Source organism: Strix aluco, chromosome 2 (assembly GCF_031877795.1).
Source record: "Strix aluco isolate bStrAlu1 chromosome 2, bStrAlu1.hap1, whole genome shotgun sequence".
NCBI classification, from domain to species: domain Eukaryota; kingdom Metazoa; phylum Chordata; class Aves; order Strigiformes; family Strigidae; genus Strix; species Strix aluco.
The window spans coordinates 51730249-51757777 of NC_133932.1; the positions used below are offsets into that span (position 1 = coordinate 51730249).

A 27529-nucleotide genomic window follows, 5' to 3' on the forward strand; every position below is an offset into this window, starting at 1 on the left:
TTTTTGTTTGGTCTGTAGCTTTGTATGGCACTTTCATGATGTATGTTGAGCTTCAGGAATGATTCAGGGTTGTGAAAGATGCCTACAGGTTTCTGATAATTAACATCACAAAGGGAGTCTCAAAGCTATAGTGTGCAACAAGATCAGTTATCAATGATTTTCCATGAAACTGGATTGTATATTTTGTGTTATGAACTTCTCCTGGTAGCTTTTACCGATCAAGCTGCACTTGGAAGTCAGGAACTTCCTCCTGTTTTTCATTTGTTGCTATTGAAAAGGAAATTTGAGAGCCCTGTGGTTAAGAGACAGAAAAGTTGAACACATTCCTGATTCAAAATTGGCCTGATGAAAGCTGGTGCTCTGATTGGTTGAGAAGATCAAGGAAGAGCTGGTTGTGATCCTCACACATGGACAGGACTATGAATGTAACCTACCTTGGAAAAAAAACCTGATCCGAGTTGCCTGGAAATTTGTCTTTTCACAGAGGAGCTAATGGAGAAGCTTTCTTCCATTAGAAGATTGGCTGATCTTTTCCTGCTATCCAACCCTGACCAATCATGATTAATCACATGCCTTCTCTGAAGGGTACATGAAAGCTCTGCATATATGGATACATAAATGCCTCCTTAAAGGTGTCAGGAATGGGTTCTCTTGCACTGGCTGAGCATCTACCAGGCTGTTTTATGTTTTCTGTAGCTCCATTTCATGCCCCACAGGTGTTTTTCTTAGTTTGGATTTATTGTGTTGCTGATGGGTGTACTATAAAACGAGCAATCATGATAATGACTGTGCAGTTGGAATGTGCATTTTTCCACAAAGTAAAGAGTCAGCTCCAAAGAGCTTACATCTACAGCCACAAAAACCTGTACTTTCCTGTAGTGGGACAACGGAGGAAATGAGGCACTTACAAGAACTTACCAGTTATGATCAAGTCCCAGTGTTTGGGGCATTCCCTGGCACTACTAGTTTTACCAGCATTGACAGAGTCTGACACCTTGTTTTCACCTGTAAATTTACTGTTAGCACCTAAAATTCTGTTTACTGTCACAGTTGAACTCTGGGTTGCCACTATCTCAATGCCTTGGTAGATTTGAGATACATGGACCAGATGTTTCTGCAAGTAAATGTCCTGATAGAGAACAGAGAATAGGGAATGGATGGGATTAAATTTAAAATAAACCAGTGTCTCCAAAACATATTTCCTGAAAGTTAAGTAAACTAATTGTCTTTTAGAATACAGCTATTTTTTACCTTTCTTGCCGAAACTCTGCCAGTATGCAGCAGAGGATTTAAGAATCTCAGGGTTGGAAAAAATGTCATGGAGATGCATGATCTTGTTCAGAGAAGGAGGATGCAAGGCTGGGACATGAGAAGGCAGCAAGGGCTATAGCCCCTTCTTCTAGCTCTGTTTCTGTATTTTGTCCAGTATCTATTAAATGCAAAATACCTGTGCAGTCCTGGGAGTAGGAACCAGGATCTGTGATTCTCTTTTTGCCTCCCACTTGTGGTTTGAGTGCTGCCTTAGAGAGCTACATGGTCATCCTTCATTTTGTGCATGAGTTTTACTTCAAAGCTTTCATGAGCAGCTAGGATTTGTTGACTGCCTCCAAATTTGCTGCTTCCCCACCACAAAAAAAAACCCAACAAAAGAGAAAGATACAAGGTTGTTTCTTAATGTGTTGTTTTGAAAACTCTTAGGTAAATCCCTAGGAACAGTACTATATGGAAGAATAACATTCATATAGAAGATCCTTCTAAAAATGAAATCATTTTACAAATCACCTTTTCTTTATTTAGATCAGGAGGATTTCCTAGGACAATATAAAGCCGTCTTTAAGACTGCATGCGAAGATCCTTGGATTATGTCACCAAGAATTTCTCTGCGTCCCTTGAAAGAATTCATTGTATGTGTGGACCTCAAGTTATATTCCTTGGATAGTCCCTGGACAGCGTATGTGTACAATCAAGAAACACCTCACATCAATCGCTCTGCAAATAAGTATGATCTTGGACTTACAGGAGATCATGGCAAATTGAGGATATGGTTGTTTGGAAATCAAATAAATACAACAGCAAGACTTCATGAAAACACTTGGAACCAAATATGTATCCAGTGGAAAAGTGAAGATGAGGAGATGAAGGTATTCATAAATGGAACAAAAAAAATAAACAAAAAACTAACTGGGAAAGTTAATTTCCCTGGAAAAGGGACATTCTTACTTGGCTGTTCAAAGTTGCCAGGTACAGCTACATCACCTAACCTGGGTATGACTGGGGAACTCTACATGTTCAGAATGTGGGATAAAGCAAATATAATGCAATCTCTGGACTGCAAAGATAGTGGTGTTATACGCTGGAGAAAGGAAGATTGGGACTACAATAAGACAGTAGAAGAGGATAACTCTTTGCCATGCGGTAAGTACCATTGCACACCTGTTTTTAAAATAGCATTCTTGTCAAAAGTTGGTCTGAATGTGTCTAACATTTCTCTTCCAGATTTTACAAAGTCTTTGTCTATTAATCATTTCTAGCTAAATGCTTAATGAGATCATGTGACAATCTGCAACTTTCGCCAGCTTTTATAGAAATGTGAAAAACATAGCAGCAGTTCTTTAAAGACTTTCAACTTGCTTCAACTTTTGTGTCTGTCTACTGTCCATGTAATGATAACAAGAGCAGGAGGCATCCAACCCAAACTCCTTGAAATATTAGCGCTTTCTATCAATGTTATCTTAAAATAATTAATTTATATACCTCTGTTCAGGGAAGGTCTGTCCAACAAACCAGGACTCATGGAGAATGCCTGTGACACTGGGTCACAATGAATGAAATGCCTCTGCTGGCCTGATGCTGTAGTTGGGAGCACATCTTCTCTGTTGGGTTGTGTGATTTGGGAGAGGAGCTGAAGAAAGGATGTCTTTCTTTTGCTCGTGTGTGACTGTGTTTGAAAGAACACCATCCTAGGGCTGAAAGGGAGAACATTCTGGCTACCAGACAGAAGTTCGATTCAAGAAAGTCTGCGAGAGATCTCTCTGGATAGTGGGATAAATCCTGGTCAGAGTGGAGCATCAGATTATCTTTCTCTGAGGCACAGAAAGGACAACCTTTTTGTCTTCAGTTCCAGCGCTTTCTGCCCTGAATACAGAGCATCCTTGAGCATCACAGGGCAGCTTGGTTAGGCAATGCCCAACTCCAGCCCCATCTGATTAATGATTTTAGAATTAGTGATTTAGGATCTTGTGGAATCCTTTGCATAACTCTGTAACTTTGTAACTCTTTGTATAACTTTGTAAGCTTTCTAGTGGGTGTATACGATGCATGGTTCCCAAAGCTCCGTTACTTAGCCAAGTTGCATTTTAATTATTGTGACAGAGGTTTGTTTCACTACAGAGGCCATCTCTACTGCCAAATGTAAGTTATCTCGTCTAGATAACTTGGATGAATAACAGCTTTTCAAAGAAAAGTTCACTGGATTTTTTTTAAGTTTATTTGCCTGTTTTCAGGAATAGATGCATTTTAGCTGATTGCCCTCCCTCTCCAAGTCGGCCTGTGAAAGGCATATAATTAGCAAATGTCAGTCCAACAATTAAACAAAACCAAAGCATTGACAGTAGGAGCATATAACAGTCAGTGTCAGGCAATTTTAATTGATGGTGATCCTAGTCTTACAATCTGATTTCTTTCTATAAGTTCCTCTGTACACCTGTGTAAAAATTATCTGATTTGGGGACTTCTCTGTTAAAACAGAAGGACTTTGAGTAGTAAGTCTTAAGAAATATCTGATTTTGCATCTGCAAAGAACATAATTGGCAAAGGACTAAAGCTTTGGAAAGGGCTATGCCTCCTCTGTAGGCGCAAAAGGTGAAAAGGAAGTGGTTCATTACAGTCATAATTGTGCCGGAGGACAAGTTTCAGAATTTTTTTTATGACCTGGTTGGCATTTTGTGCCTACATAAAACAACAATTTGTAAAATGTTCAGTCAGAGGTTACCATGATTTCTCCTTTGCTTAACCACTCAAAATCTTTGTGCAGTGTAAGCCATTATCTAATTGGTGTCTCAGAGGCAGTGATGCACTCCATTAATAAGTCTGGATTTACTTAACATCACATTATTAGCTTGTTTCCTTCCCTCCTTTTCCTGCCTTTTTGTTGGCTCTTCAGATGCTTTTTCTTTTGCTTTTTTAAAATGTATTTTTATAATAATTTTTCAGATTACCAAAAATGTATTTATTTTTTTCTTAACCGTGTGAGGTCTTATAAGGACCAGAATCCTGATTCTGGTAGGATTTACGCACATGCTTAGCACTTAAAGGCATGCTTAACTTTAACCAATTAGTTCGCTGCCCAGAAATGGATGGGATTACCTCTGCAGTAGCTATGTATTTTATGCATCTGAAGATTTGCAAGAAAGGACATACCTGATTGCTTCCCAGTTTGTGATGAGGGCTAATCACATTTCTTGGACTAATGGAATTTAGCAATAGCAAACTTGTAGATCTGAGTGAAAGATGCAACTCTTGCTTCTTCCAGTCACAGTCTTCTAGTTCTCCTCTGCTTGGTGTAGCCATTGCATGCTGAGCCAGTGCAAATACTGCAGGTACGGCCAAAGAGGGAAGGAGGCCCCACACATTGTGCGTCACTAACCTTCCACTTACATTCCTCAGGTTCCTTTGATAATTCTCCTTTTGCTGAGAATGAGAAGTAGCATAACAGCTGTGATACGGAGAAAGTGCCACAGATTGAATGTATCTCACTTTAAAGATCATCTCCTGGTATTTAAAAATATGTAAGTGAAGAAAGATGTGCTCACTGTTCCGAATGCCAACTCTGGAAAATTTCTTTATCTTATTCCTTGATGAATGGTTCCTATTTAGCTACACACTTTAATGTAGGCAATATGAATGTTACCACTATTGTCTCTTCATAATCCAAGAAAGAAGTGCACTAAGTAATATAAAGCTCTGCATGATTTAAGAGAATACAAAACCACAAGAAAATAGATGAGTTTAAAATGTTAAATGCTTGAAAAGAAATTTTAGTCATCTGTGAGCACCAGCTCTTCACTTGTCATTTTTACATGGGATATTTGCAAGTTGCCTTTAATAATAACTTGACAACTGGAAGAAATGTACTGTTTAAACATTAATCATTTCAGTTACACATTAAGCAGAAGCATTCTTAATCCAAATATAAATATCCAAACTGTTACGCTGTGCATTTATGCAAGGAGCACAGAGATTTATGCAAGGAGCACAGGGATATCTTTTACAAATGTCATTGAATAAATAAAATAGATGATTTATGGCATAACTGTAAATAGTATTACTGACAGTAAAGCACTGTCAACTCATTTGTGGTATCAGTGCCCTAACTTTTATCAGGAGCCCAGTGCCTGTTGCTTTTGGTTGCATTTTTTTGCATAAATACTATTCAGTGTTTACACTGTGGCATTTTAGATTTTTCTAAACTGTCCTGTCCAACCTTCAAGATGAAGATGTTGTCCCCTCTCTTCCATGTATCCTTTTCACTCCCAGTATTGCTGAGCCTGCTACTGGTGTTTTTGGAGGAGGTTTCCAGGCTTGAGGGAAGAAAGCAGTTTAATGCTGACTGGAGAAGTGGGAAGTGACTGGTGCCCTGTGTGACTATTTTGCCTTTGCATGCTCAAGGAAGAGGAAAACTTCAGTTTGGGCTGTTGTTCTAGTTTGCAGGTGTGGGCAATAGGAGGTATGATTTAGGCTCATGTGATCCATTTTAAAGATTCCCCAAGCTGTGTGCACTTCTGATGACAGGATCAGATTTCCTGGAAGGGAGGGTGGAGTCCCAAGGCTTCACCTCCTCAGGCAGAAGGTGGAAGTGTAGCTGCCACTCACCCACTCATCCAGCCTGCATCCCAGACTGTTGGGTACCAAGCTTTGGGCCATATTGTTACATTTACTGAGCAGATCATGAAAGCTGGAGGTGAAAGACTAAACTATTTGCCCCAATACCATTTTCTTTCTAAAACTGTAAGGACAGAATACTACAGAAACCTTTGGAAGCTCTTAAAGGAAGTAAATGTGACAAGTAAAAATACCTAACTTTGGAGTGCCTCTCTGATGAGTCATGTACCACTCTACTTTTTACCTATTAACAGAAGGCATGTTTGACCTTCCCTTTCTTTGCTCTTGTTGCCTCCCTCTTCTGTGATACCAAAGGAAGTCACTTTTTGGAAATCAGCCTGCCAGAGAAGAGGTGATTTGATTCACCTCAGTATCTAATGTAAAAACCTGTGTAACATCAAAGCTGAGTTAAAAATATTGCACCTACGTTTTCTGTTAATGATACTGAAATGAACTGGCTGAAGTGACAGACCCTGTTGTGAACAAGCACTTTCATAATTTTCTTACATTTGCTTCTGTCCAATAGCCAGAGATAATTCATCCTTTCTTCCATGGTGCCATTGCTGAGTCAGAGCAGATACAAGGTGTCATGAGAGCCACCAAAACATAAAATTAAGATTGCACTTAGTTTTATGCTATAAACTTATACAATGTGCCTCAGAATCTAACTTACATAAAAAGCTGATGTGGGCTAAAGCCTAGAGTGGAACAATTGGGGAGTATTTTTACGTGTTACTGTTATTAATGCCTCCTATGACAGGATGATTCATTTTGGCAGAATGTTTATCCAGCTGAAAGGTTTATCAAATGTTAAAGGGACCCAATATCTTAATAGAAATAGTTTTAATTTGAACATGAGAATTGAATGTCATTTTTTTGGTGCCTATTTCTCTAAATAGATGGATTTTAGAACAATACCGTTTTGAAATTTTGCTGTTCAGGCTACTCAGTTTTGTTCATGAGCAAGTCCTGTGAAATGTATTAATGCCAGGCACTTTCCTATAGTTCTATCCTAGTAACACTGAATACAAATGGATGGTAGTTGCTGCACAGTACTGGTGACTGATGTAATACATACTGATAACTGTTGCCTGTGAGAATATTTAGAAGAGAATTTGTATGGACTTAAAAATGCAGTGTGGAATTGACTTCTTGATGTAAAGTGGTTTTAATTAGGTTTTTTTTAAGCCAGAAAATTATATTATGTATTGATTGGGAATGAAAACTTCCACTTCAGCATTTCTGATGAGGTTTTTTAATGCAAATCAATTCCCCTGCCTGAATCAGTTGAGTTTTTGGTGAAAAAACTTCCAGCACTAAGTTTACTATCACATCTTATTTAGAAAATCTAATATTTTTTAAATTTCCTGGTATTTTTGTGTGTATTTTAAAGTTAAAACTGATATTATCAACAATCACAGTCATGTTATCTAATGCCATTCTGCGGTGTCAGCCAAGTACTGCGGCATGGAGAGACCATATTACATAGCCACCAAGGTGTCCCTTGGGATTCTTCCATTCAGATTCTGCTGTTGATCTATTTGTGAGTGCTGACATGGTTGAGGGTACCTTTAGTTTGAAAGAATAGTCCTGGGTGATAATACAAACTTCTCATTTTTGGCATGTTTTTCAATTAATATAAGTAAAATTTTAGGCACATCATTTCATAAACCTGTCATCTAGGCCACAGAACATGTAAGTCCATAAATGTATGTTTTCCTGCCAGTAATGTTGTCTGTGCTTCAACGGATTGCCAGGGCTGTTGCTGATCCTTAAGATGTCTAGTGCCTATTTCATGTCTGGACCTGACTAGAAAGCAACTGCCCCTTGCATTCTTCTACCATGTCTCCCAAGCGACAGAGGCCAGCAGGCACGACCCTTTCTCTGAACCATCCCCTGGCCCTCCACACTGCACAGACTGGGCAGGGTGGGTGTCCATGTGGAGGCTCTAGTTCACTACAGTTCAGATTCTTTTTCTGCTTCTCCTAAGAAAGTACTCTAGTTGCTGTCTCAGGCTTGCTCAAAGGATGCTTTCTGCAAAAGTTTAAAGGCGATCACAAAGTGTTAGGTAAAACAGTATTAGTCAGCAGCAATACTGTTCCCCTGAGATAGGGGAGCAAGAAGCAGCTGCCAGTAACTTAGTTCTTGCACGATGTTGTCTGCAGCCAGGTTTTAGCTGTGTCTCACTCCTCCACCCTGGAAAAACTGAACTGCTTCTGGCAGAGTGGGTTGCCTGAAGACAGGTGAATCAGAAAGGGTGTTGCCTTTCCAAAAATTTTAAGAAAGAGTGTACTGATCATAAGTTAGATTGGAGGTAGGGAGAAAAAGAGGCTATTTTTCAGTCTTCCAGTTGGAGATAGAACATTGTATGCTGTTCATGTTTTAAGGGCTTTTTCTGTATCCCGTGTCTAAGTTACTGAACAGAAGGCATGCTATGGGTGACAGTGCTTTTGGTGCAGGGACCAGAACCATCCACCCCATCTTGACAACTGTGTTACAAAGCCTCCTTCTCCCTTTCTTTCCCTTTGGCTGAACTGATTTGAATTCTGCTTTGCTTGGTGGAACAGCTCCAGCAGGACACGTATAGACCACAAGATTATTTCGTAGACAGGGCCAGGCACTGGTCTGTCTCAGAGCTACATCAGTTTGTGGACCTAGCCTTAAGTACTGTTATTAATGGATTTAGTCTTCTACCAGACTAGAGCTGTTAAAGTTACACTGGTTCCCATTGTCATACAAAGTCATTATGGGAATTGAAGGTTGTCACAATGCAAATACTGGTTCCCAGGTGAGCTTTTTGCAGCTGTGGTATGGAGCAATGGCAAGAGTTGCTAAACAGGTTTCATATCAGTGGAACAGTTTCCTCTGCCTACACTAGATGGGATTCTCAAGTCTTGGCTTAGCTAGCTAATTGTGTCAGAACAGTACAAAGTGGTATGAAGACGGTAAGGGACTTGCTGCTTTTGTTTCTAATGATGCATCTTAGTAACAGAAACTGGTGCTTGTCTCATTTAATGGAGTTGCCTTTTCCTTCAGGAAAAAAACAGTTCTTGTCGGGACCTATTCTGTCTCCCTTGCAGCAAAAGCAACAAATAATACTGAATAATGTTATTTGCCTATTTATTTGCTGTTTGGATCCTCAAGAATGTTCTCTATTAGAGAAAATGTAGAAAAGTATTACTACAATATGTAATGTCTTATTTCAGAATAGGATATTAGTTATGTTGATTTGATGATCCTAAACTAACAGTATTGCAAATAAAAATGCGTGGAGCAAATAAAATGAGGTTTCATATATGTAAGGATTTTTCTTGCTCTTGTCAATAGTGAACAACCTAAGGGAAATAAATTTTCTAGTAGCTTGTAACTAGCATACCTTGAGTTATTTTACTTCCCTTTTTACATGTCAACGTTAGGGATATTTTAGGTTGGACTTTAATCCTCCTCCAAATAAACTCTATTCACTTTCTTTTCTAGTTCTCGAACACAACAAAGGAGGAGGGTTGACAAGTGTAAGTGAAATTAAATAATGTATGAGAGCCTCTCCTTCTTCCCTCTTTCTGTATGCAGAGGTGATTCTGATGAAAGACTTGATTAATGAACTGGATCAGTGACATGTCTCATTCTCACGGATAATGTAGACATGCGAATATTGTGCTGTAATAGAAGTCATGGTTAGATTTGTGTCCAGAAAAAAGTGCCCCTCAGATTATGCATGCTACCATCGCTTCCTGCATTTGCCAGCTCCATATTCATGTGTTTAGCTTATTTTGCTCCCTGTGCTGCTGGATTTGTTATTAAAAACATTTGACATTTTTAGAATTCACTCACTTCTTACTAACCTACAGTGCTAAACATGTAAGTGGACAATTTTCTTGCCTACCTCAGGATACCACTTGTATTCTCAAAAATTCACAAAGCAGATTGAAGGAATATGGAGGATGGGAAATGCAGTTTGTCTACAGTGACTATGTCTAGACTGACTCCTCAAGAGTATGTGAGAAAGACCTTAAGGTCAGATTCCCCAGGCAGATTTTTTTTATTTTTTTAATGGGCAGAAGCAGCAGTGTGGTGGTCTTTTCTGTAAGGTGCTGCATACTTCAAGAGGTGGGTTCCTTTTGAGAATTTAATTTCCTCCAAGGCCTTTTGGTTGGAGAGGAGGGCTTTTGCGCAAGGTGCTAACCACTTTGTAAGACAGGAGAAGTGGCAGGTAAGTTTTTGGAGGTGGAATTCACTTCCTGTGGTAGGAAATCCAATTTGCCCACATGTGGAAGGATATGTTCTCTAACTGAAAAGCCACTTTATGTAGAATTGACCCAATTATTTTTATTCAGCACATTCTACCTTAAAAAAACGATACTGTTTAAACAATACAGAACAGTTTTATCTGACTACTGCTTCGGTTCTGCATTTATTTAAAATTATTTAATAATATTATTTAAAGACAGTATTGTACCTTAAGAGTCTTCCCTAAATCCACACTAGATGTTAAGAAAATAATTTTATAGGTGCCATAATACCTAATCACCGTACAATGTTAAAGTAACAACACTTCTACATAAGAGCTCTAGAACACATACCTTATAGGATCATGTATTTTAACCAGACTTACCAGATAGTGAGAAGTCCTAATTTTCCTGAAAATTGACTGTAAAAATTAAGGTTATAGCCAAATTTTCATGATCTGTGAAGTTCATACAGAGCTAGGTGTTAAAAAGACTAATTGTATTTCTCTGTAGGGAGTATCATAGTTGTCTCAAATGAGATGTTTGCTGTAACTTGGTATTGTCTTTACTGAAATTTTTCACAGAAAGAATGGTCAGACAGTGGAATAGGCTGACCAGGGAGGTGGTGGAGTCACCATCCCTGGATGTGTTTAAGGGTCGTTTAGATGAGATGTTGGGGGATATGGTGTAGGGGAGAACTTGTAGAGTAGGGCTGATGGTTGGACTCAATGATCCCAAGGGTCTTTTCCAACCTGAATGATTCTGTGATTCTGTGAAATAGTTTAAATTCAGTAGGCTAATATGTATGAAGGTGTAATTTTTTACTTACACTTTTTACTTAATGGATGTGTATTATTTTACACAGAATATTGGTTCTCCCTCCCTCCCCCTCTCTCTCTCTCCATGAGAAAATTTCTAACCGGGATACAAATCAACTAAAACTAACAGTTAATTTCAAGGAAAACTCCTAAGAAATTAAACATAGTTAATCTGATTTCCATGTATTCATCCTGCCATATTTCAGAGTTGTTGGTTTTAGCTTCATGCAGTGTATAACATTCAACAAACGTGAACTGAGATTTCTTTACATCTTATCAAGCTCTCATGTACTCTTACTCCTGATCGCTGGCCCCGGTATCCCAGCATTGGAGCAACCAGTCAGCAATCTGCTTCCCTGGCTGGCAGCTATAATCTTTGTGCAGCTCACTCAGGAATAGGGACTGGGTGGTTTCTGTCTCTTTTATGACTTCTGTCACTTCCCCCTCCTGTTCTTGTGGCTGTCCTGCTGCAGAACAGGCTGCCTCTTCTGAGTCTTCTTCCTGCACCCCCTCAAGAGGAGCTTCTCCTTCCTTCACTAACTGGGTCAACCTTCACTTCCATTGTTTCCTCTTGACTGCAGGAGTGACTAATTATGGTTAGGGTTGTGTCTCTGGTTTAGTCACAGCATCCATTTGTATGTCCTTAGATCCAGAGACCCTCTTGCTCCTTTCAGGATGTTGGACACAGGCCTGGTAGGCATAGGCCAGGTCCCAACACAGCACCAGAAGTCTCTGACTTCGGTGTAAGCAAGACATCCTTCCTTCAAGTGGTCTGCCATTTCACCAGGATTCCGTGCCTGTTCAGATGTAAACCCCCAGGCCATCACAGGTGAAAACTGCTCTAGGCACCTGCCCAAATTTTCCCACACACCTTGCTATCCAGGAGTTTGCTGCATCAGAGCACGTTTCTGTGTGTCATCCCCAACTGGTTGGTTACTGGAGGTCCCACAGAGATTTGAACTTGGATCATTGGATTCAGAGTCCAAGGATGGTCTTGTAGACAACTGATGCAAGTGGACCACCATTGATGGAAGAAGGAAGGTGTCCAACATCTGAGTAAATTAGCAGTGGTGGAGGTGGTCTACAGCAACTTAGACAACAACCAGGTCTCCAAAGATCTGGATGATGACCACTGCACATAAGCCATGTGGCAGAGGTTAGTACAGTACGCACCAGTGTAATATGCCAACACCTTGGTGAGGATGGGCTGACTGGATATCAAGTGTGGAGAAACTACCCCACCAGCCCTAGCAATTCAAAGAGAATCTCTCTTCCTCCGTGATTCTGTGGACCTGCATCTTGGCTGTGGCTAGAGTGTCCCACCAGGTTCAGTGACTTGAAGATAATATCTCTCCCTCCTTGCCCCAACAGCCAGGGTCTCAGCTATCAAGGGTGCTGGAGTAGATGACAGTGCCTTAACTGTATATTGTGTTTTGTTGCCACTTGTTTTTCAAGGCCCAGGATGATGTTTTGGATGATGGCATAGGCTGCAGGGTACGCTTCTAGCCACCTGCTAGTTGGCTCCAGCATGGGAAGCACATAGCACTTGCCTTGGTGGCATGTTTGCAGCAGTGGTCAGATGTATTCTATCTGCTAGGCCTCATCATATCGATAGTCCAGTCACCATCTTCTATTCCAGTAAGACTTTAGTCACTTGGCTCACTTGATTACAGCACGTTTCACATTCATGGGTAGCCTGTGTAATAGCTTCAACTGTCAGATCCACACTGTGATCAAGAGCCCATCTGTATGTTGCATCTCTCCCTAGGTGTCCCTAGGGACATGTTTTGTGGAGCCATTGAGGTAGAAATAGCTCCCCTTTTCATTCCCAGTCCAGGTCCACCCAAGCCACTTTGCTTCTGGCAGCCTGATTTATCTGCTCATTGCTTAGATGTTCTTCGGTGGTGCAGCTCTTGGGCATGTGAGCGTCTACATGATGTAGATGCATATCACAATGTAGATGTATTCTCAAAGTACATCTCATGTCACTTATAAATATGTATGGAATAAAGCATCCCTGGTTTACCCAACTCTCCTGCCCCCTGCTTTTCTTTGGTTTAATTTCTCTCTTTTTCTTTGTATTAATAACATCTCACTTCTTGAATAATTCATCAGCATTTCTTTTCCACATTTGTGCAAAAATAGCGGTGTGAAAACACAGTTGTATGTGCCGGCTATATTTTTGTTGCTGCTGTTTAGTCTACTTCATCTTCACTCAAGCAAATGTGCTGAAAGGGTTTCTGAAGACATTAGCAATGGAAGGGCAGTGGGAAAGCTCACAGCCTAATCTTCTGTAAGTATAAAAGTGATAAACTGAGTAAAAAAAATTGAACTCAAAAGAGTTCAACTTCCAGCTTTCAAAAAGACTCAACACACATTTCTCAATGGATGCAAAGTAGTTTTGCAAGCCACCTTGAATTGAGGTGAGTAGCACATCTAAAATGGTTGTATTTTAAAAAATGTGTATGTATGCATGTGTACAAATATATATATAAAAACATCTGCTCCTAAAATACCTTCTTCCTTTGTAGTTGAAACTACTGCTATGTTGCCTGGCAGAAAACAGATAACAGGTGTATGGGCATTCTGTGTAATTTTTCCCCCATTGTTCTCATATTTTAGAAAGCACGTAGGAAGATTGCTGCTGCTGTTACTTTTTAATTAATAGAGATAGTTAAGAATATGTAAATATTTGCAAATTAATTATCTATGTCTTCCTAGTGGCTTATTAACATATGCCATGGTACAAATAGCATCAGTCATTTTCCAGAGAAAATGAAAACAAGGTCACTGAGATGACTCCAAGTCTCCTTTCATTGCAGAAATTATATTTACATTTATTGTTTGGAAAGAAGCTATTACTAGTTTTCAGTAAGGCAAGCAAAATAGTCTGAGCAAGGAATCATGTGAGTGATTAGCATTTCAGAAACTCCTTGTTCACTATGTTTAACCAAAAAAATCTGTGTTTCTACAGAGCCTTTTGGTATCTCTGACTTAATTCATACGACAGTAGGAAAGGCTTTACAGTATGAGTAGTGTTATAGGATGACTTTTGAGTTTTGAGAGAAGATGTTGAAATACCTTAAGTATGTTTTTAAAATAGTGTCTCATATTTGCAGCCAGCTGTTCTTTAGATTATATTTCTGTGATAACTGTGACTTGATTTGTCTGTGGCACTGTCAAAAACCACTCAGTGAATGAAAGGGCTAACTTTGAAATTGCTGTGTGAACCAGATATCAAATTTCCTAATTTCTTTTTGATCAAAATACTGACTGTAACAACATCAAAGATTTAGTGGCTAGTGTTTGCTGTATAAATAGTTGGCTGGCTCCTATCAAGATCAGAGGTTCAACTTGAAATGAATTAGTTTTTTGTAATGCTGCTTTTTGCAGGATAGAAAAGAGAACAGATATGTATGGGATAAACTTTAAATGGCAAGTCTCAATGTTATTATACAAAGTCTGAGAAGAGTTCTCCATACCCAGCTACAGCCATCTTGTTATGTACGCTTGAATCCCATTAGAATTAGCAAGATGCTCAGGGTAGGCATGTGGCTTTTAGGTTAGCGTGACACATAACTTGGGTCAATGATTTTTGGTCAATGATTATATACAATGCAAACTGTCCAGTATTTGTTGAAAATAAATAATCTTCCGTTGAATTTTATTTGAATTCATAAACATTTTGATTTTTTTTAATCAGAGATTGTTACATGCCTCTTTTTTGACAACCTGGAACTGTTCTTCTGATAAGCAGGTGTTGCCCTCTTCTGGTGAATGCAGTAAAGTTTTGATAATATAGGAAAGGCTGCTAAGGATGGTTATGTATGTGTCTGAAACTTCATTATGGTCCTTTTTTTCTCTCTTTTTTTTCTGTGTGAAACAAAAGCTGCAAATTCAGGAGAATCAGCCGGAACAACCATTTCTGGTAAGAAAATCGGGACTTTACTGATTGCTGCAATGTTTGTTGTTTCCTGTTAGGTAAATCTGTTTTTATCTGACATAATTCAGAAAAGTCATAATGTAAATGAGTTCCAACATTAAGTGTTTTCATTGTTTATTTTTTGAAGAGAAAATTAATTTCTTCATTCTACTTTGTAATGAAATCACTTACCTTATAGGATCACTCATGATTTGTGACAGTGATGTTTGGTGGTGAAGCAGGTGCAAGTTGTTTGATCAGGAGCCTTTTGTCCAGTAACCTAAACAGTGAACAGTTTGCAGAGATGGCAAAGGAGGGACACTGTAGTGAGAGAGCTCCCTTACATCTCCTCCCACCTGAGCAGACGTGCACATGTCATTTCATGCAGTGTGGTATACTACACACATGCACACATGCATACACAAACACACACAAGACTAATGACTTCTGGGACCAGAGGTGATGAACGTCATCTGTGAAAACATTTTTTAAGAATTAAGAATGTAGACACACAGAAATAGCTGTGTGAAAGCCAGTTGCTTTCTTGCTTAATGTATACTGAGAGAAGCAATGATACAGACACAAACACACATGCTTTTGTTCTTTTACAAATACAATCTTTCTCTGAGAATGGTTCATCTTTAACAACTGCAGCCAATTCAATAGCTGTTGTAGTTTATACCAAGCCAAATAATACAGATGAAGTCTGCACTTAGTTTTCACTCTGATTCCTCATATTTTGGCTGCTTTTTAGTTGCCTTAGAGAATCAGTTGTCTTCAGGATTGTATTTAACCAAATATGCTTAGCTTTTACTCTGAGTATGGAATTAAGAGTGCACTTTTGAAAAGGCTCAAAATGGCTAGTCTAGTTGAACTACATATATAAGAAAGAAAAGCTCCCTTGGCCTTTCCAAGTAATGAAGTAGATTGCTTTTTTTCCCTTGATATGCAACTGTCTATGCAAAGCCACCAACTTTTCTTTATTATACTTAAGATATTGCTTCTGCTAATGACAGTGATGATTTTAGTAGTTTGGAAAGCATAACGTTATTCTGTTATGAAGCTACCCTGGCCCATTTTTAAAAAGTCACTAAGTTTTCATATTGGAGCAATATAAAGTGATCCTCTTTGTATTCCTGCACTGACATCTAAGATACACTTACTAAGCACATCCTTCCTGAGCAATCTTTTAAATTTTCTTCTGGTGTCTTAATGTAATTTTTTTTTTCTTTTGATGTAGCTGAAAAAAAATTTGCATCCTCACTCTATTTATATATGGTTACTGGCAAAAATAACTTTATTGGAGAGACAGTTTGCCAAACCCAGTGTGTCATCTCTGCTCATGAGTGTTGTGAGTTGGTGCAGGAAAAGGTCCTTCGGGCTAAGCAGTTATTGCTATTGGATATGCCAAATTCATCTGCATCTTCTAAAAGAATGAAATCAATAAAAGGAACGTATCTGAAGGAACTCGATTACCAGATGTTTGTATTCAGATACTCAGATTTTTGAAATAATGTGAACATTATTTCAAATATTTATATTGAAATAATGTGAACATTCTTAACAAGTGCTGCAGTTGTTCTTACAATGGAACTTAGATAAATAATATTCAGTTCCTGTTTGAAGGTTTGCATGCTTGATCTTTCTTTCTTCTCCAAAATTCATAGAAATAAAATGTTGTATTAATACCATTTTTACTTCTTTTCTTTTTATTTTTCCCTCAGAATCCTCTATTGTTACTTTTATCACCTATCCTATTAATCCTTCAGGCAAGATTTTATTAATGTTTCTCTTATTTAGATTTAGGTAGATTTAGATTTTTTTTATTTTTTAGATTTTTATTTTAGTTTTAATGTTTTTCTGCTATTAATTTTTCTTCTTCAGATATGACTTCAGAGGAGACTACACAAACTGCAGGTGAGAATTAGCATGAAGAGAGTAAGGTCTGAAGGGAGATATTTGTTGCCTTTTTTTTATTTTAATAACTGGGATTTGTTTAGTCCAAATTCTTTTTTTACATGATCTTAAAATTTGTATTTATCTCCAATCTGTTTTTAAGTCTGCATGGGTAGGGTTTTGAAGCACATTTAACTGACACCAAGCTGTTAACCTTTCTTTTTTATTCAAGATATTACATTGTTTACCAAAGACCAAACTGAGCATATTTATTTTTAGCAAGTATGTAGTTTGTTGCTATATCTATAGATAGAATGTTTTCTATACTTTCTGATACTGTATAAAGTATTTTACAGAACTAAAATGTAACCTCATTCTTTAAAGACACTTACATGATACTTGTTCTTGCAATGAATTGCCAAATCAGATCAGAAGAGACTCAATCAGAACTTGCTACCCCTTTTTTCCCTGATTGCATTTGAAAACAAGGATTAGGATCATCCCTTATCAGTACAGATTCCTACATGTCTGTATAGGAGCTAGACATCCTGCTATTCTTTGTAGTTGATGGAGAGAAAGACACATTTTTAGAACTGAGGTGCCCATGTAGAATAGGTTAAATGGGCATCACATCTTAAAAGCACCACTTTCTCCACTGAATAATAGGGAGCCTAGAGTGACTGGCTCATATGGGAACTCATTGGATGGATCTCATTCAGAATGCTGCTTTTTCATTTCCCACTCTGAAAGTAACTTAATTCCCTTATGTGTTTACACTTCTCCTGGGAAGACAGAGTCTGAAGCAGAAATTAGGAAACTTATTTTGTGACATGTATTTCACAGGCTTTTTAAGTTAAAATGTGAAAACTTAATTTTAAAACTTTGGGTTTTTTTAACAGAGGCTCTTGACATCACTGATTATTACTCCACTCTAACACCAGGTAGGATTCATATGTCACCCCTGTTCTTTTATGCTCTTCAAAATTTAAGTGTGTGAGTTCAGGAAGTCTGCTCCCAAATATCTTTAATAGTATCTTTTTTTCTTGGTATTATGGTGTGTCATATTAGCAGTTTGCATTGCTCTCCAATCTGGTAGAAGGTCTAATTCTGCAGTGCTTGCTTAGATGGCCGCATATAGAAGAGTTTGGTTATTTTGTAAGTCAGAGCAGCAGATTACCACAAAGATGTAAGAAACACAATCTCAGGGACCATGCTTACTTAAAAAAAAAAAAATCCTCATACTTTTTAGTAGGTTGAAGCAGGTTGAATCCCGTCATGATGTTCTCAGGGCAGATTCAGTTTATTGGAGTAGTCGAAATTTAATTTTTTTATTATCCATGTAGCAGCCTGGTAGACCAATTAGAATGTGTTCACACTGAATTAGTAGAAGTGGTAGAAGACCTGGCTTGGAGCCACACTGGCTAGTATAATCTAACTGTGTGAATGTGACCTGCAGGAAGTTTGCAGCTGTATTATCTGATGATCTTTGGGGGCTGGAAACACTAGTGATTTTTGATCAGTCTTTTATCCTCCACACTGTTTATCTCTTTTGTGCATTTTGGTGGCATGCAGAGATCCTAAGCAAGACTAGGTGGCACACAAAAGTTAAAAAAAGAGACTTAGTTTTGTGTCATTCCTGGATTTTGTGTTGGGTTTTTATAAGTGTTGTTCATTTTGTAGTTAATAATTTTGACAAATTCAGTTATTTATGAACATTTTATTTTTTTAAGGATTGTTTAAAAAAAATAGTGCTGATACAATTTTCATAACTATTTCACTGACAACTGCCAACACAAAAGGGAAGGCAAATTTATTTGAATCTAAATTGCTGTCTGAATTTTTTTTTTCTAATAATTTGAATATTGCCACCAACTCACAATCTGTACCCTCTGATGGCTGTTTGTTGAGGTGATAAAATTGATGAAACATCACGCTATAACAGGCAGATGGTTGTACCACTGAAAAAGTAAAAAAATTTTAAAAATCCAATCTCATTTGGTACTGGCTAACGATAACAGCAGAGAAAATAGCATTTGTTTTTCTGTTAATGAAGGCCAATCTATCTGCTTAAGTGAGGAAAGTTGTGCTGCCACGTTATTTTTATGAACAAGTGTAGGAGTTTTGTCTTGGATGCAAATATATTTCCGGTCCTTTATTTTGATTTTGTACAACAGAGCGATCAGTTTACACTACCATTAATTTGGGATTAGTGTTATTTCTTCGCAGTGTAGGTAGTATTAAAAATATGGGAGCAGCCAAAAGCTTGCTGTAACTAACTAAAGACATGTTCTACTAGATGAGAGTATACATGTTTGCTATTATCATAGTTTGAATTCTACCAGGTAGAACAGTTTTAGTTTCATGCTATCATAAGTAGCTGTAGTAGGATACTCAGAAGTAGATAATATGCTACCTAATGATTGAATACTGTGATATTTGAAGATCTTAGTTATGGTGTGCTGATTTCTGTTTTATTTGGATTTAAAAAAAAAAAAAACAACACCAAAACTAGAGACCACTTGCATGTAGGTCTTCTGTGGAAACTGTTACAGAAAATTATTCAAAATTAATTAATCAAAACCAGCATGTTTCACTCTGAATACTGTGTCTTGGAAAATGTCATGGTAAGTGCCCTAGAGAAGTGAAGCCTAGACAGTATGTGAAATATTTCTAAAAGGTAAAGACCTCTACATTTGAAACATCGAAATGATTGTAAATATGTATGTTTGTCAGTACTGGGTTTAAGTTCAACTTTTTTACTCACTAGATTATTTTTTTTTCCCCCCAAAAAATATATCAGGAGAAACCATTTTGTGCAATGTAACACGTGTCTGCAATTTTTCAGGTTAGTGGTTTTCTTTCTCCTTTTTTTCTTATAAAAAACCATGTCCAACTATTTTCTATTCTGAGTAATGAGGCAACTTTTAGTTGCTATGTAAAAGGTAACTCTGTAATAAATTTTCTTGCTAATTTAGACAGATTTTGTATAACCTCTACAAAATTAATATGTAATGTGGGGTTTTTATTTAAAAGTAATGTTTAGTCTATTGTATATTTGATCTTTGGTTTCTTATTAAAGAATGCACAGTTGCAGGTAAGAATTACAAACCCAAGACAACGAGAAACTAGTATGCTATGGTACATGCTAATGTCTGCCATATTGAGCCTAACTCTATCAGGAATAGAAGCTGAAATAATGTTTAGGAGAATTATTGTAAAAGCCTGCATATTTTAAAAGTGCAATGTGACAGAATAGACAAACAAAGGGAAATGGGAGGGGCAGTGATGTTCCCTTTATGTGTCTAACACAAACATAATGAAAGAAGATTTTGTTAATACATGTTACTGCCTTCCAAAACACTTTGATAAATGGCTTCTGTGAGAAATGCTTAAGAAAATGAAGTCCCTTCTACCAAGTACCTATATGCTGAATTGTCTGTAGATTAGAAAGAGGCGAAGTAAGTATGTGTCCCCCCTCTATAGATTTTCCCTACTGATTGACACAGTAGACTGCTAAGATGATTTGGGTGATGTCATGTATGCATTCCTGTACTAATCTGTATAGCCTGCACTGAATGTGTGGCTGCAGGAAGAGAAGTGTTGTAGAAGTTCCTTTTTGTCTCCAAAATGGGCCTACCAGCTTTCAAGGACTTTTGAACGATGCTCTGAATTATGGTATCCTGAAAGTTCTTTAATACTCAAGGGAATAATTTTCAGAGTATCACTTTGCTTTTACTCACACATTTTACTCTTGTTGTGGGAGTTGGAGTTGCATTAATAGTAATACGCAGTGCAGTTTTTCTGTTTTGGCAAAAAAAACCCCCAAACTAGAAAGAATTTAGAGACAGCCAGCAAAAATAAATATACAGAAAATAATGAAGGTATTGGACTAGTTCATTTGTGGAAATAGTAAGTAAAGAGATGGAAGAACAATTACAAAAATAGTGAATGATCAGAAAAGCTAGTTTAAGTGTTCTTATTTCCCTTCTATTTAACACAAGACTGAATTTTTAAATTCTCAAATAATTTCTCCTTATGTGGTTTAGCATTGATTTTCTTAACTTTTTTGCCTTTTGGTTTTAGTGTTCTATGTGGGCAAGGTAGAACTTGAGGCAACTGAAGAAAGTAACACGTCACTAAACGTAGAAATAGTAAGTGTTCTCTCTTTTAAAACTTTATTGTAAGTAAGGCTGAAATTAGTTTCTTTGTCTACACTTAAAATCTGATACCCTAACATTCTTATTATGTTTTTTATAGTTTTATTTTATTTCAAATACAGTTTGCAGTACAAATTAATATTTGTAGTGGATGGATCTACTCTTTCTCTTAAACACCTGCTTTGCAGCTAAATTTTAGAATTCCAGCTAAGTAAACTTCCTACAGTAAGGGCCTCTATTCTCAATATAACCACCAAAAAGAAGGGGAAGCCCTGGGAAGTCTGGAGAGAAGAACTGCCTATTTAAGAATCTACATTTGGGCAGATCTTCCTTTGGAGATTAATTTAGGTACTTTACTTTAGAAGGTGAGCATCATTAGATGGCAACAGTGTGGGCATAAATTAAGTTGGATTGCATCCTGGGAATAATGTATGTTGAGACTCTCATAAATAGGGTATCATTCTATGCTTTTTGGCATGTGGTTAATCAGTTATTAATTTTGCAGTAGGCCTGTGTGACACGACTGTGTCCACTTATATGACACAACAGAGGTTTAAGAGAATGGTGTCATGCCAAGCAAGGATCATATAGATTATTCAGTATTGAGGTAATACTAAGAGAATGAGAATGTTTAGTCATTATAGATGGAAAACTGAAGGGAGGAGAAAAAAAAAGGACATTAGCTTGTAAAGGACATTGTACCTTTCTCCTACACATCCCTGTCTGCACTCAGTCTGAGATTTCACATGCCAATCTCTGCAAGCATGAAAGTAGTCAGCAAAATCACCACAGAGAACTACTACACAGGCGCACATGGAACATTGAGTTTTCACAGGGGTAGGCCCCTGGTGAAAGCCACCTCTGCATTGTGTTGCGTTTCAATGGTGATAATGCCTGCTGAAGCCGTCCTAGTGTATTAATGTTAGGTCTACAGCTATTAGAAAAATAAGCTTCCTTTCTCCTGAACCTCTTTTTAGCACAGTATTTCTTAGGTAATGTCAATACCATATATGTTAGATGATGTTTTCATCATGGTGCTTGCTGCTTGCATGAAATGTAAAAATAACCAGTAATGATGGCAACCAGAAGAACAGAAGAATGCAGATCTATAAAGGGCCTTTAGATAAACCTTACTGTATACCCTGGCCCTAGAGCTATATCATATATATTTAGATCATTTCTACCATGCCTTTTACCTCAGTTCTTGACTCCTTACTTTCAGGATTCTATGTTGTCTGTTACTTGTCTATTATGGAGCTTGTCCCATTGCTGCACTTACAGTTAGAAAGTTTGTTCAATGTCTGGTCTAAGCTGTCCTTGTTGCAAACTAAGCCAAATTCCTCTTTTTCCAACATGAGATATGGTGAGGGCACTATCCTCTTGCCCGTATCTTTCACAGATCAGATCCTGTTATTTGGTCTATACTAGATGAGCCAATTCCTTCCATAAGTTGTGACAACAGCGTCATGGTAAATATTTGTTGAAGTGTATTCATGAGGAAATGTGCTTCTTATCTTTGGAATTTCAGACTGTTAAAATGTGTGAAATGAACATGTTTCTTTTAAGGCTAAAAATTACTGGTTTTACTTAGCCGTGGAATATTTGTTTCTAACAGATTAATAACATAACCATCAACAATCAAGTTACAAAATTAATTGCAATTCCGGCACCTACCTCACAAGAATTGAGGTAAGTAATTTTGAATAAGGATTAAAATCTTTGTTATATTTGAAAAAAGGTAAAGTGAGGCCTTCCATGTGGTTAGCAGACTCTTCATTTTGCATTATTGCTGCACTTTAAAAAATTTCAGTTATAAGTTAGTGTTCTTTAACATAAAGTTCATATTGGTTAGAATAATCTTAAATGTACCACTAGAGTTTGTTTTAAGAAATGGTACACTTGCTGATTTCCTTTTAGGTACTTCACTTTCCTTGGGGCTCAACAAGGCCCAAAGGCCTTGTTGTTTATATGCTGATGATCTTAACAATAGTAATAATAGTGATGATGATAGTAATAGTAACAATAATAATAATAATAATACCTGAGGACATGAGCTGTGGATTGTTGAGAATGCCAGTCTGGCTGCTGCTCTTGACAAAAAATGGTTTTTATAATTTCAGGGATTTGGTCTGCCTCTTAGGAAATTACTAAGAGAACTTTCATAGCTGCATGTTTTTTAATATGTATTCTTGCAGTCATATCTGTATTTTTATTTTGGTGTACTTTCTTCTTTCACAGTCTTTATAAGGAGAGGTTTGAATGAGTGAATATTTACTGCTATTCCCAAAACTTACCCTGGAAATCAAAAAGATGTAACTGGCCAACAGGTCTTGTTTGTAGAAGAAATACATATTTATTACTTATTCTATTTCTGTGCCTTTGAGTATAAATTTAGAATTCTGTTCCAAATGCTTGCTTGCCAAAAGGCAGCATTAAGATTTATCTTTTGCTCTTTGAAATAACTTTTAAAGACGTGGATTGATGTTAAAATACAGGATGACAGAGGTGCCTAATAAAAGGCAGATGATGATAGATTGCCTAATAAAAGGCAACTTTTAAAATGTTTAATCCTTTGAAAAGTGGTTTTACAATATCAGAACGGGCATGATTTTAAAAAATCACTGATCAACTGGAAAATTTTTTTTCTCAGTAATTGTTCTTTTCATTATATTATTGTAATTATCTTTAGAAACATAACTAGAAATCTTCCATAATGGTAATTTTTTATTTTAAAGAATTTCAGAGTTCAACAAAACCTTGCAAGCAGTAAGTGAGGTAAGATTACTAATTGTTGTTACTATTTGGAAAACTTTTTTCCAACTTCTGATAATGTCGTTATCTAAATATGAGTCCTGTTTCCTCCTGACAAAACAATTTTTTTCTATCTTCACTTGTCATTACAGTCCTCTGTTATGGAATGCAGTGCAGAAAACCAGAGGTTTGTTGTTAATTTTTTAAATGCTTATATATTTAAAAGCTCATATATTATCTTGTGATATATCAAGTATGAATGGCTATGTAACAGAAGAAAAGTTCTAAGAAGTTAAGTTTGAGAAACAGGCTGGAGAAATATACGCAGGCTGACAAAGCAATTCTGATCCCATTATTCTCCTAGTATTAGTGATTTTTTTTTTTTTTAAGCAAACTGTATTGCTTTTCATTAATTTTCTGGTGAAGCACAGGCTTGCCTGCCATATTGTTCTGCATCTTTATATTAATTGAGTCACGTAACAATTTAACCACTATGGCTATGGGATTTGGGACCACCAAACTTCCAGAGCTTATGAATACAATGCAATCTTTATGAGGGAATTGCTTCAGACATCCCAAGTTGCTGTTCTTTGGCTTGGGAAACCAGCCATCCTCATGGTAGGGGAAGCCTGAGAAAGTAACCAGTTCAGAGTTTGGAAGCCATGGGGTATCAGAATGGCAAGGCTGCTCCACAGAGGTGATCCTGGAAACTCTGAAATGTAGATAATGTCTGTCAATTTAATTGCTGCTCACCACTAAATTGCTGGTCCTTTAAAATGATCAGCTTGGAAACATTGTATTCTAAAACAAAAAGTGAAACTTCCTTTCCCCAGATACTTGAATTTGGGGTTTAACTTCCTGGGTTAGGATAAAAGAAAAGTCCAAAATGCTCAAATAGTAATAGACAAAGTCAGATCACAGCTTCATGTCATATACTGGCAGTAGTTAGGGTACTCTTTTCATTTTCGTTAGCTGGAAAGAAGCTTCACTTCATCTTTGATGTGTTGCCTTTTCATTCACCTGTGTGTTTGAGTTTGCTGAATGTGAAGAATTCTTACTGTAGGTTTGCTAGTTTAGGCAGGGTTTCAAGTCATGGAACCGTAATTGTAAATGTGTAGTTACATGCTTATGTGGGTCATTTAAGTTCTCTCTGGAGTCAACAGAGAGAACACTAGATTTCCCCAGGTGATGGAGATTTCATAAACACTGACATAGCCACTTAGGACACTTACTAGTTCCTTTTTGGAGTTTCTTTACAGTAACAGTGGAGATTGTGTTATTATCTTTACAAAATTATTATCAACTCTTTAATAGCTAACATTAATTAGGGAAGACTCCATTTAAGAATCAGCAGTGTCTGTAGAGAGAAGAGGAAATAAGCTGCCATAAACTGATGTATTACTCTTCTATTTAGCCTGGCTTTAATGTTTTATGTGCATTAAAAATATCCCCAAATCTGAAAGACCCTAGGAAAAATGTGCTTTCACTTAGTATTTGATGTCAATTTCATGCATTGTAAAGATGAGGCAGATCTGTTTCTTGAGTCTAAAGCTTTTTCTTCTCATTATAGTATACACTGCAATTTCATAGTGAAGCTGGCTGAGAGAGAGAATATAAGCAGTTTAACAGACAAAGCAAAAATAAGCCAACTTGGTAAGTTATGCTTTATACACAGTCTCATCACAGTTACCCTTTCAGATTAAATTTCATAACTTTACATGTGACCTCCAAGTAGCTAAAAGAAAAGACTGTTACTTATTTTTAGATACAAATATTTTTCTGTTGAACAATATAAATACATCAAAAATGCAGCCTTATGATTTTTGGGTGGGGAGGGGGAAGATAGAAATATGTTTAAAAAAACTTTGGTATAGAATTGCTGACTACATTAATAAAGCAGACCTTGAAAGGATTAGGTGTAAAATTACTTGAGAACATAAATGTGTTACTGAAAGGGCGATCTGAATTGAAAGGCTTATAAAGTAGACAAGCTTTCTTAGTGATATTGTGATAGTATGGAGTGGTGACTCATACCATTTGTCTCTTTGTTTCAAAAGGTGTAGCTTTGCATTTTGGTTTGTTTACAATAACAAAAAGAGAAATCTGTACTTGTTAGGTGTTGAGCAAAAATCTAGGGGTATTGCAGTATTCTGAGTGGTCAAGATCTGTTTTGCAAATGTCATTTCAGAAAAAAACTCCATTATGCAATAAACACTATTGTTTAAAAAACATAAAACATGCCTATTTGAATATCCTACCTAACGGTATTAGCAATTTTTGTGCTTCAGGATAAAATAGGTTAATGCTTCTTTGTCATCTCAGACAGGTGCTGCTGTTCATCACTGAAGTATTGTTTCTTGACTGCTGAAGAATTACAAATGTAGTAAGTATAAATACTAAATTTCCTAATGCATTAATAGAGTCAACTTCCATATTGCAGTGTAATAGCCAGGAAGGACTTCACAAGAACAACCTGACAGTCATTTTCCTATACAGCTTCCTCCCCATTCCTCCCTCTTCCCCTACCCTCCCTTCTCTTCTCTTTCCTTTATTTTTTTTTTTTCCCCTGAGGCAGATAGCTTTTGTGTTCAGCATCAGGTCACCTCCAGAATAGGCAGCAAAAGCAGTAGTAGTATCTATGGACTTGCTAGTTAACAACTACAGCAAAATAGAATGTAAGAACCCTCAAAATGTTATGGAATTCATATTTGTTACTGGAGCGTGAAACATCCAATCTGATTGATTTTAAAATACACATTATTAGTAGTATGTCCATATCATTCATATATATTCCAATGCTGTAACTTGTTTTCTTTAAAAATATAAACAATGTTAAATTTAACATGCATTTCTATGCCTTTTTTTTTTTTTTGCAGTAATATACAAGTGCCACCTCATTCTGTATGGGTTCCTTTCCCTCGTTCTCCTCTCCCTAAAAAGACTTTCCCCCAGTCTAATACTTTTATTTCCCCCACTAAGCTTTCTACCAAACAAAGCCCCACAATTAGACCACTGATCCCACCATTCACAGAAATTACTTTTTCTGAAACTCTCTCCACATCTCCCACTACAAATCCTCTCTCTGAAACTTTCACCACATCTACTACTGAAACTTCTTCTGAAACTTCTGAAACTTCTGAAACTTCCACCAGTGTTACCACTACATTTTCCTCTTCTGAGTCTCTTGCTCAACCTACCATGCCAACTTTTCCTTCCATAGCTTCTAATAAATCTGTCACTATTTCCATGCCTGCAACAAAATCTGTCACTAATGCTTTTTTCTCAGTTAAAGCTGATGCTGCATATCTTAGCAAGCCCGTTAGAATAATTTCTTCTTCTGTAGGTTTCACTAAACATTCTGCAGTTTCCTCTTCTAAGCTTCCCCCCAAACCTGCAACAGCAATTCCCCGCTTTGAGACTACCACCAAATCTGTTGCACAAATTCATCCTGCTACAGATTCAACCCAACCTGTTTCTGGTATCAAAAATGTTACTACAGCACCTATTCTTCCCCTTACTCCTTTCACAATAACTTTGACCCCTACTGTTACTCCTGTCAACCATTCTGTCTCAGCTTCTCATCCTCATTCTACTACTGATGGCCATGGTAGCCTGCCTAAGGGGAGCACAGGTAAATATGACAAATAAAATGATGATTTTTTTTAATGGAATATACTGAATTTGCTTTTAAACTTTATTAAACAACATTATATATCTAGATGTGACCTTCCAGTTACTGTGAAAAACCTGAGACAACTCTCATGAGGTGTATACTTATTTTAAAATATGTTCTCATGCCTTTGGCCATGATGAGTGATACCTCACCCTACAAACTGGTTGGTAACTGTGATAGATAGGTACTCTGCCAAGTTCCCAACA

At 37.2% G+C, this 27529-nt stretch overlaps 1 protein-coding gene across 2 annotated transcripts in view; it reads left to right on the forward strand.

The window, feature by feature from the left end:
- ADGRG2 (adhesion G protein-coupled receptor G2) overlaps window positions 1-27529 on the forward strand; it is a 49247-nt gene that overhangs the window by 4181 nt on the left and 17537 nt on the right. Inside the window, exons 2-13 of one of the 2 annotated variants that reach the window (XM_074814701.1) lie at window positions 1798-2415; window positions 14814-14852; window positions 16731-16763; window positions 17642-17683; window positions 19543-19587; window positions 20826-20893; window positions 22515-22588; window positions 23635-23674; window positions 23803-23837; window positions 25221-25303; window positions 25973-26033; window positions 26527-27281. In XM_074814701.1, the coding sequence (XP_074670802.1) occupies window positions 1798-2415; window positions 14814-14852; window positions 16731-16763; window positions 17642-17683; window positions 19543-19587; window positions 20826-20893; window positions 22515-22588; window positions 23635-23674; window positions 23803-23837; window positions 25221-25303; window positions 25973-26033; window positions 26527-27281 (1893 nt within the window). The remainder of the gene's footprint in view (window positions 1-1797; window positions 2416-14813; window positions 14853-16730; window positions 16764-17641; window positions 17684-19542; window positions 19588-20825; window positions 20894-22514; window positions 22589-23634; window positions 23675-23802; window positions 23838-25220; window positions 25304-25972; window positions 26034-26526; window positions 27282-27529) is intronic. The other variant, XM_074814703.1, reaches the window with a different exon arrangement.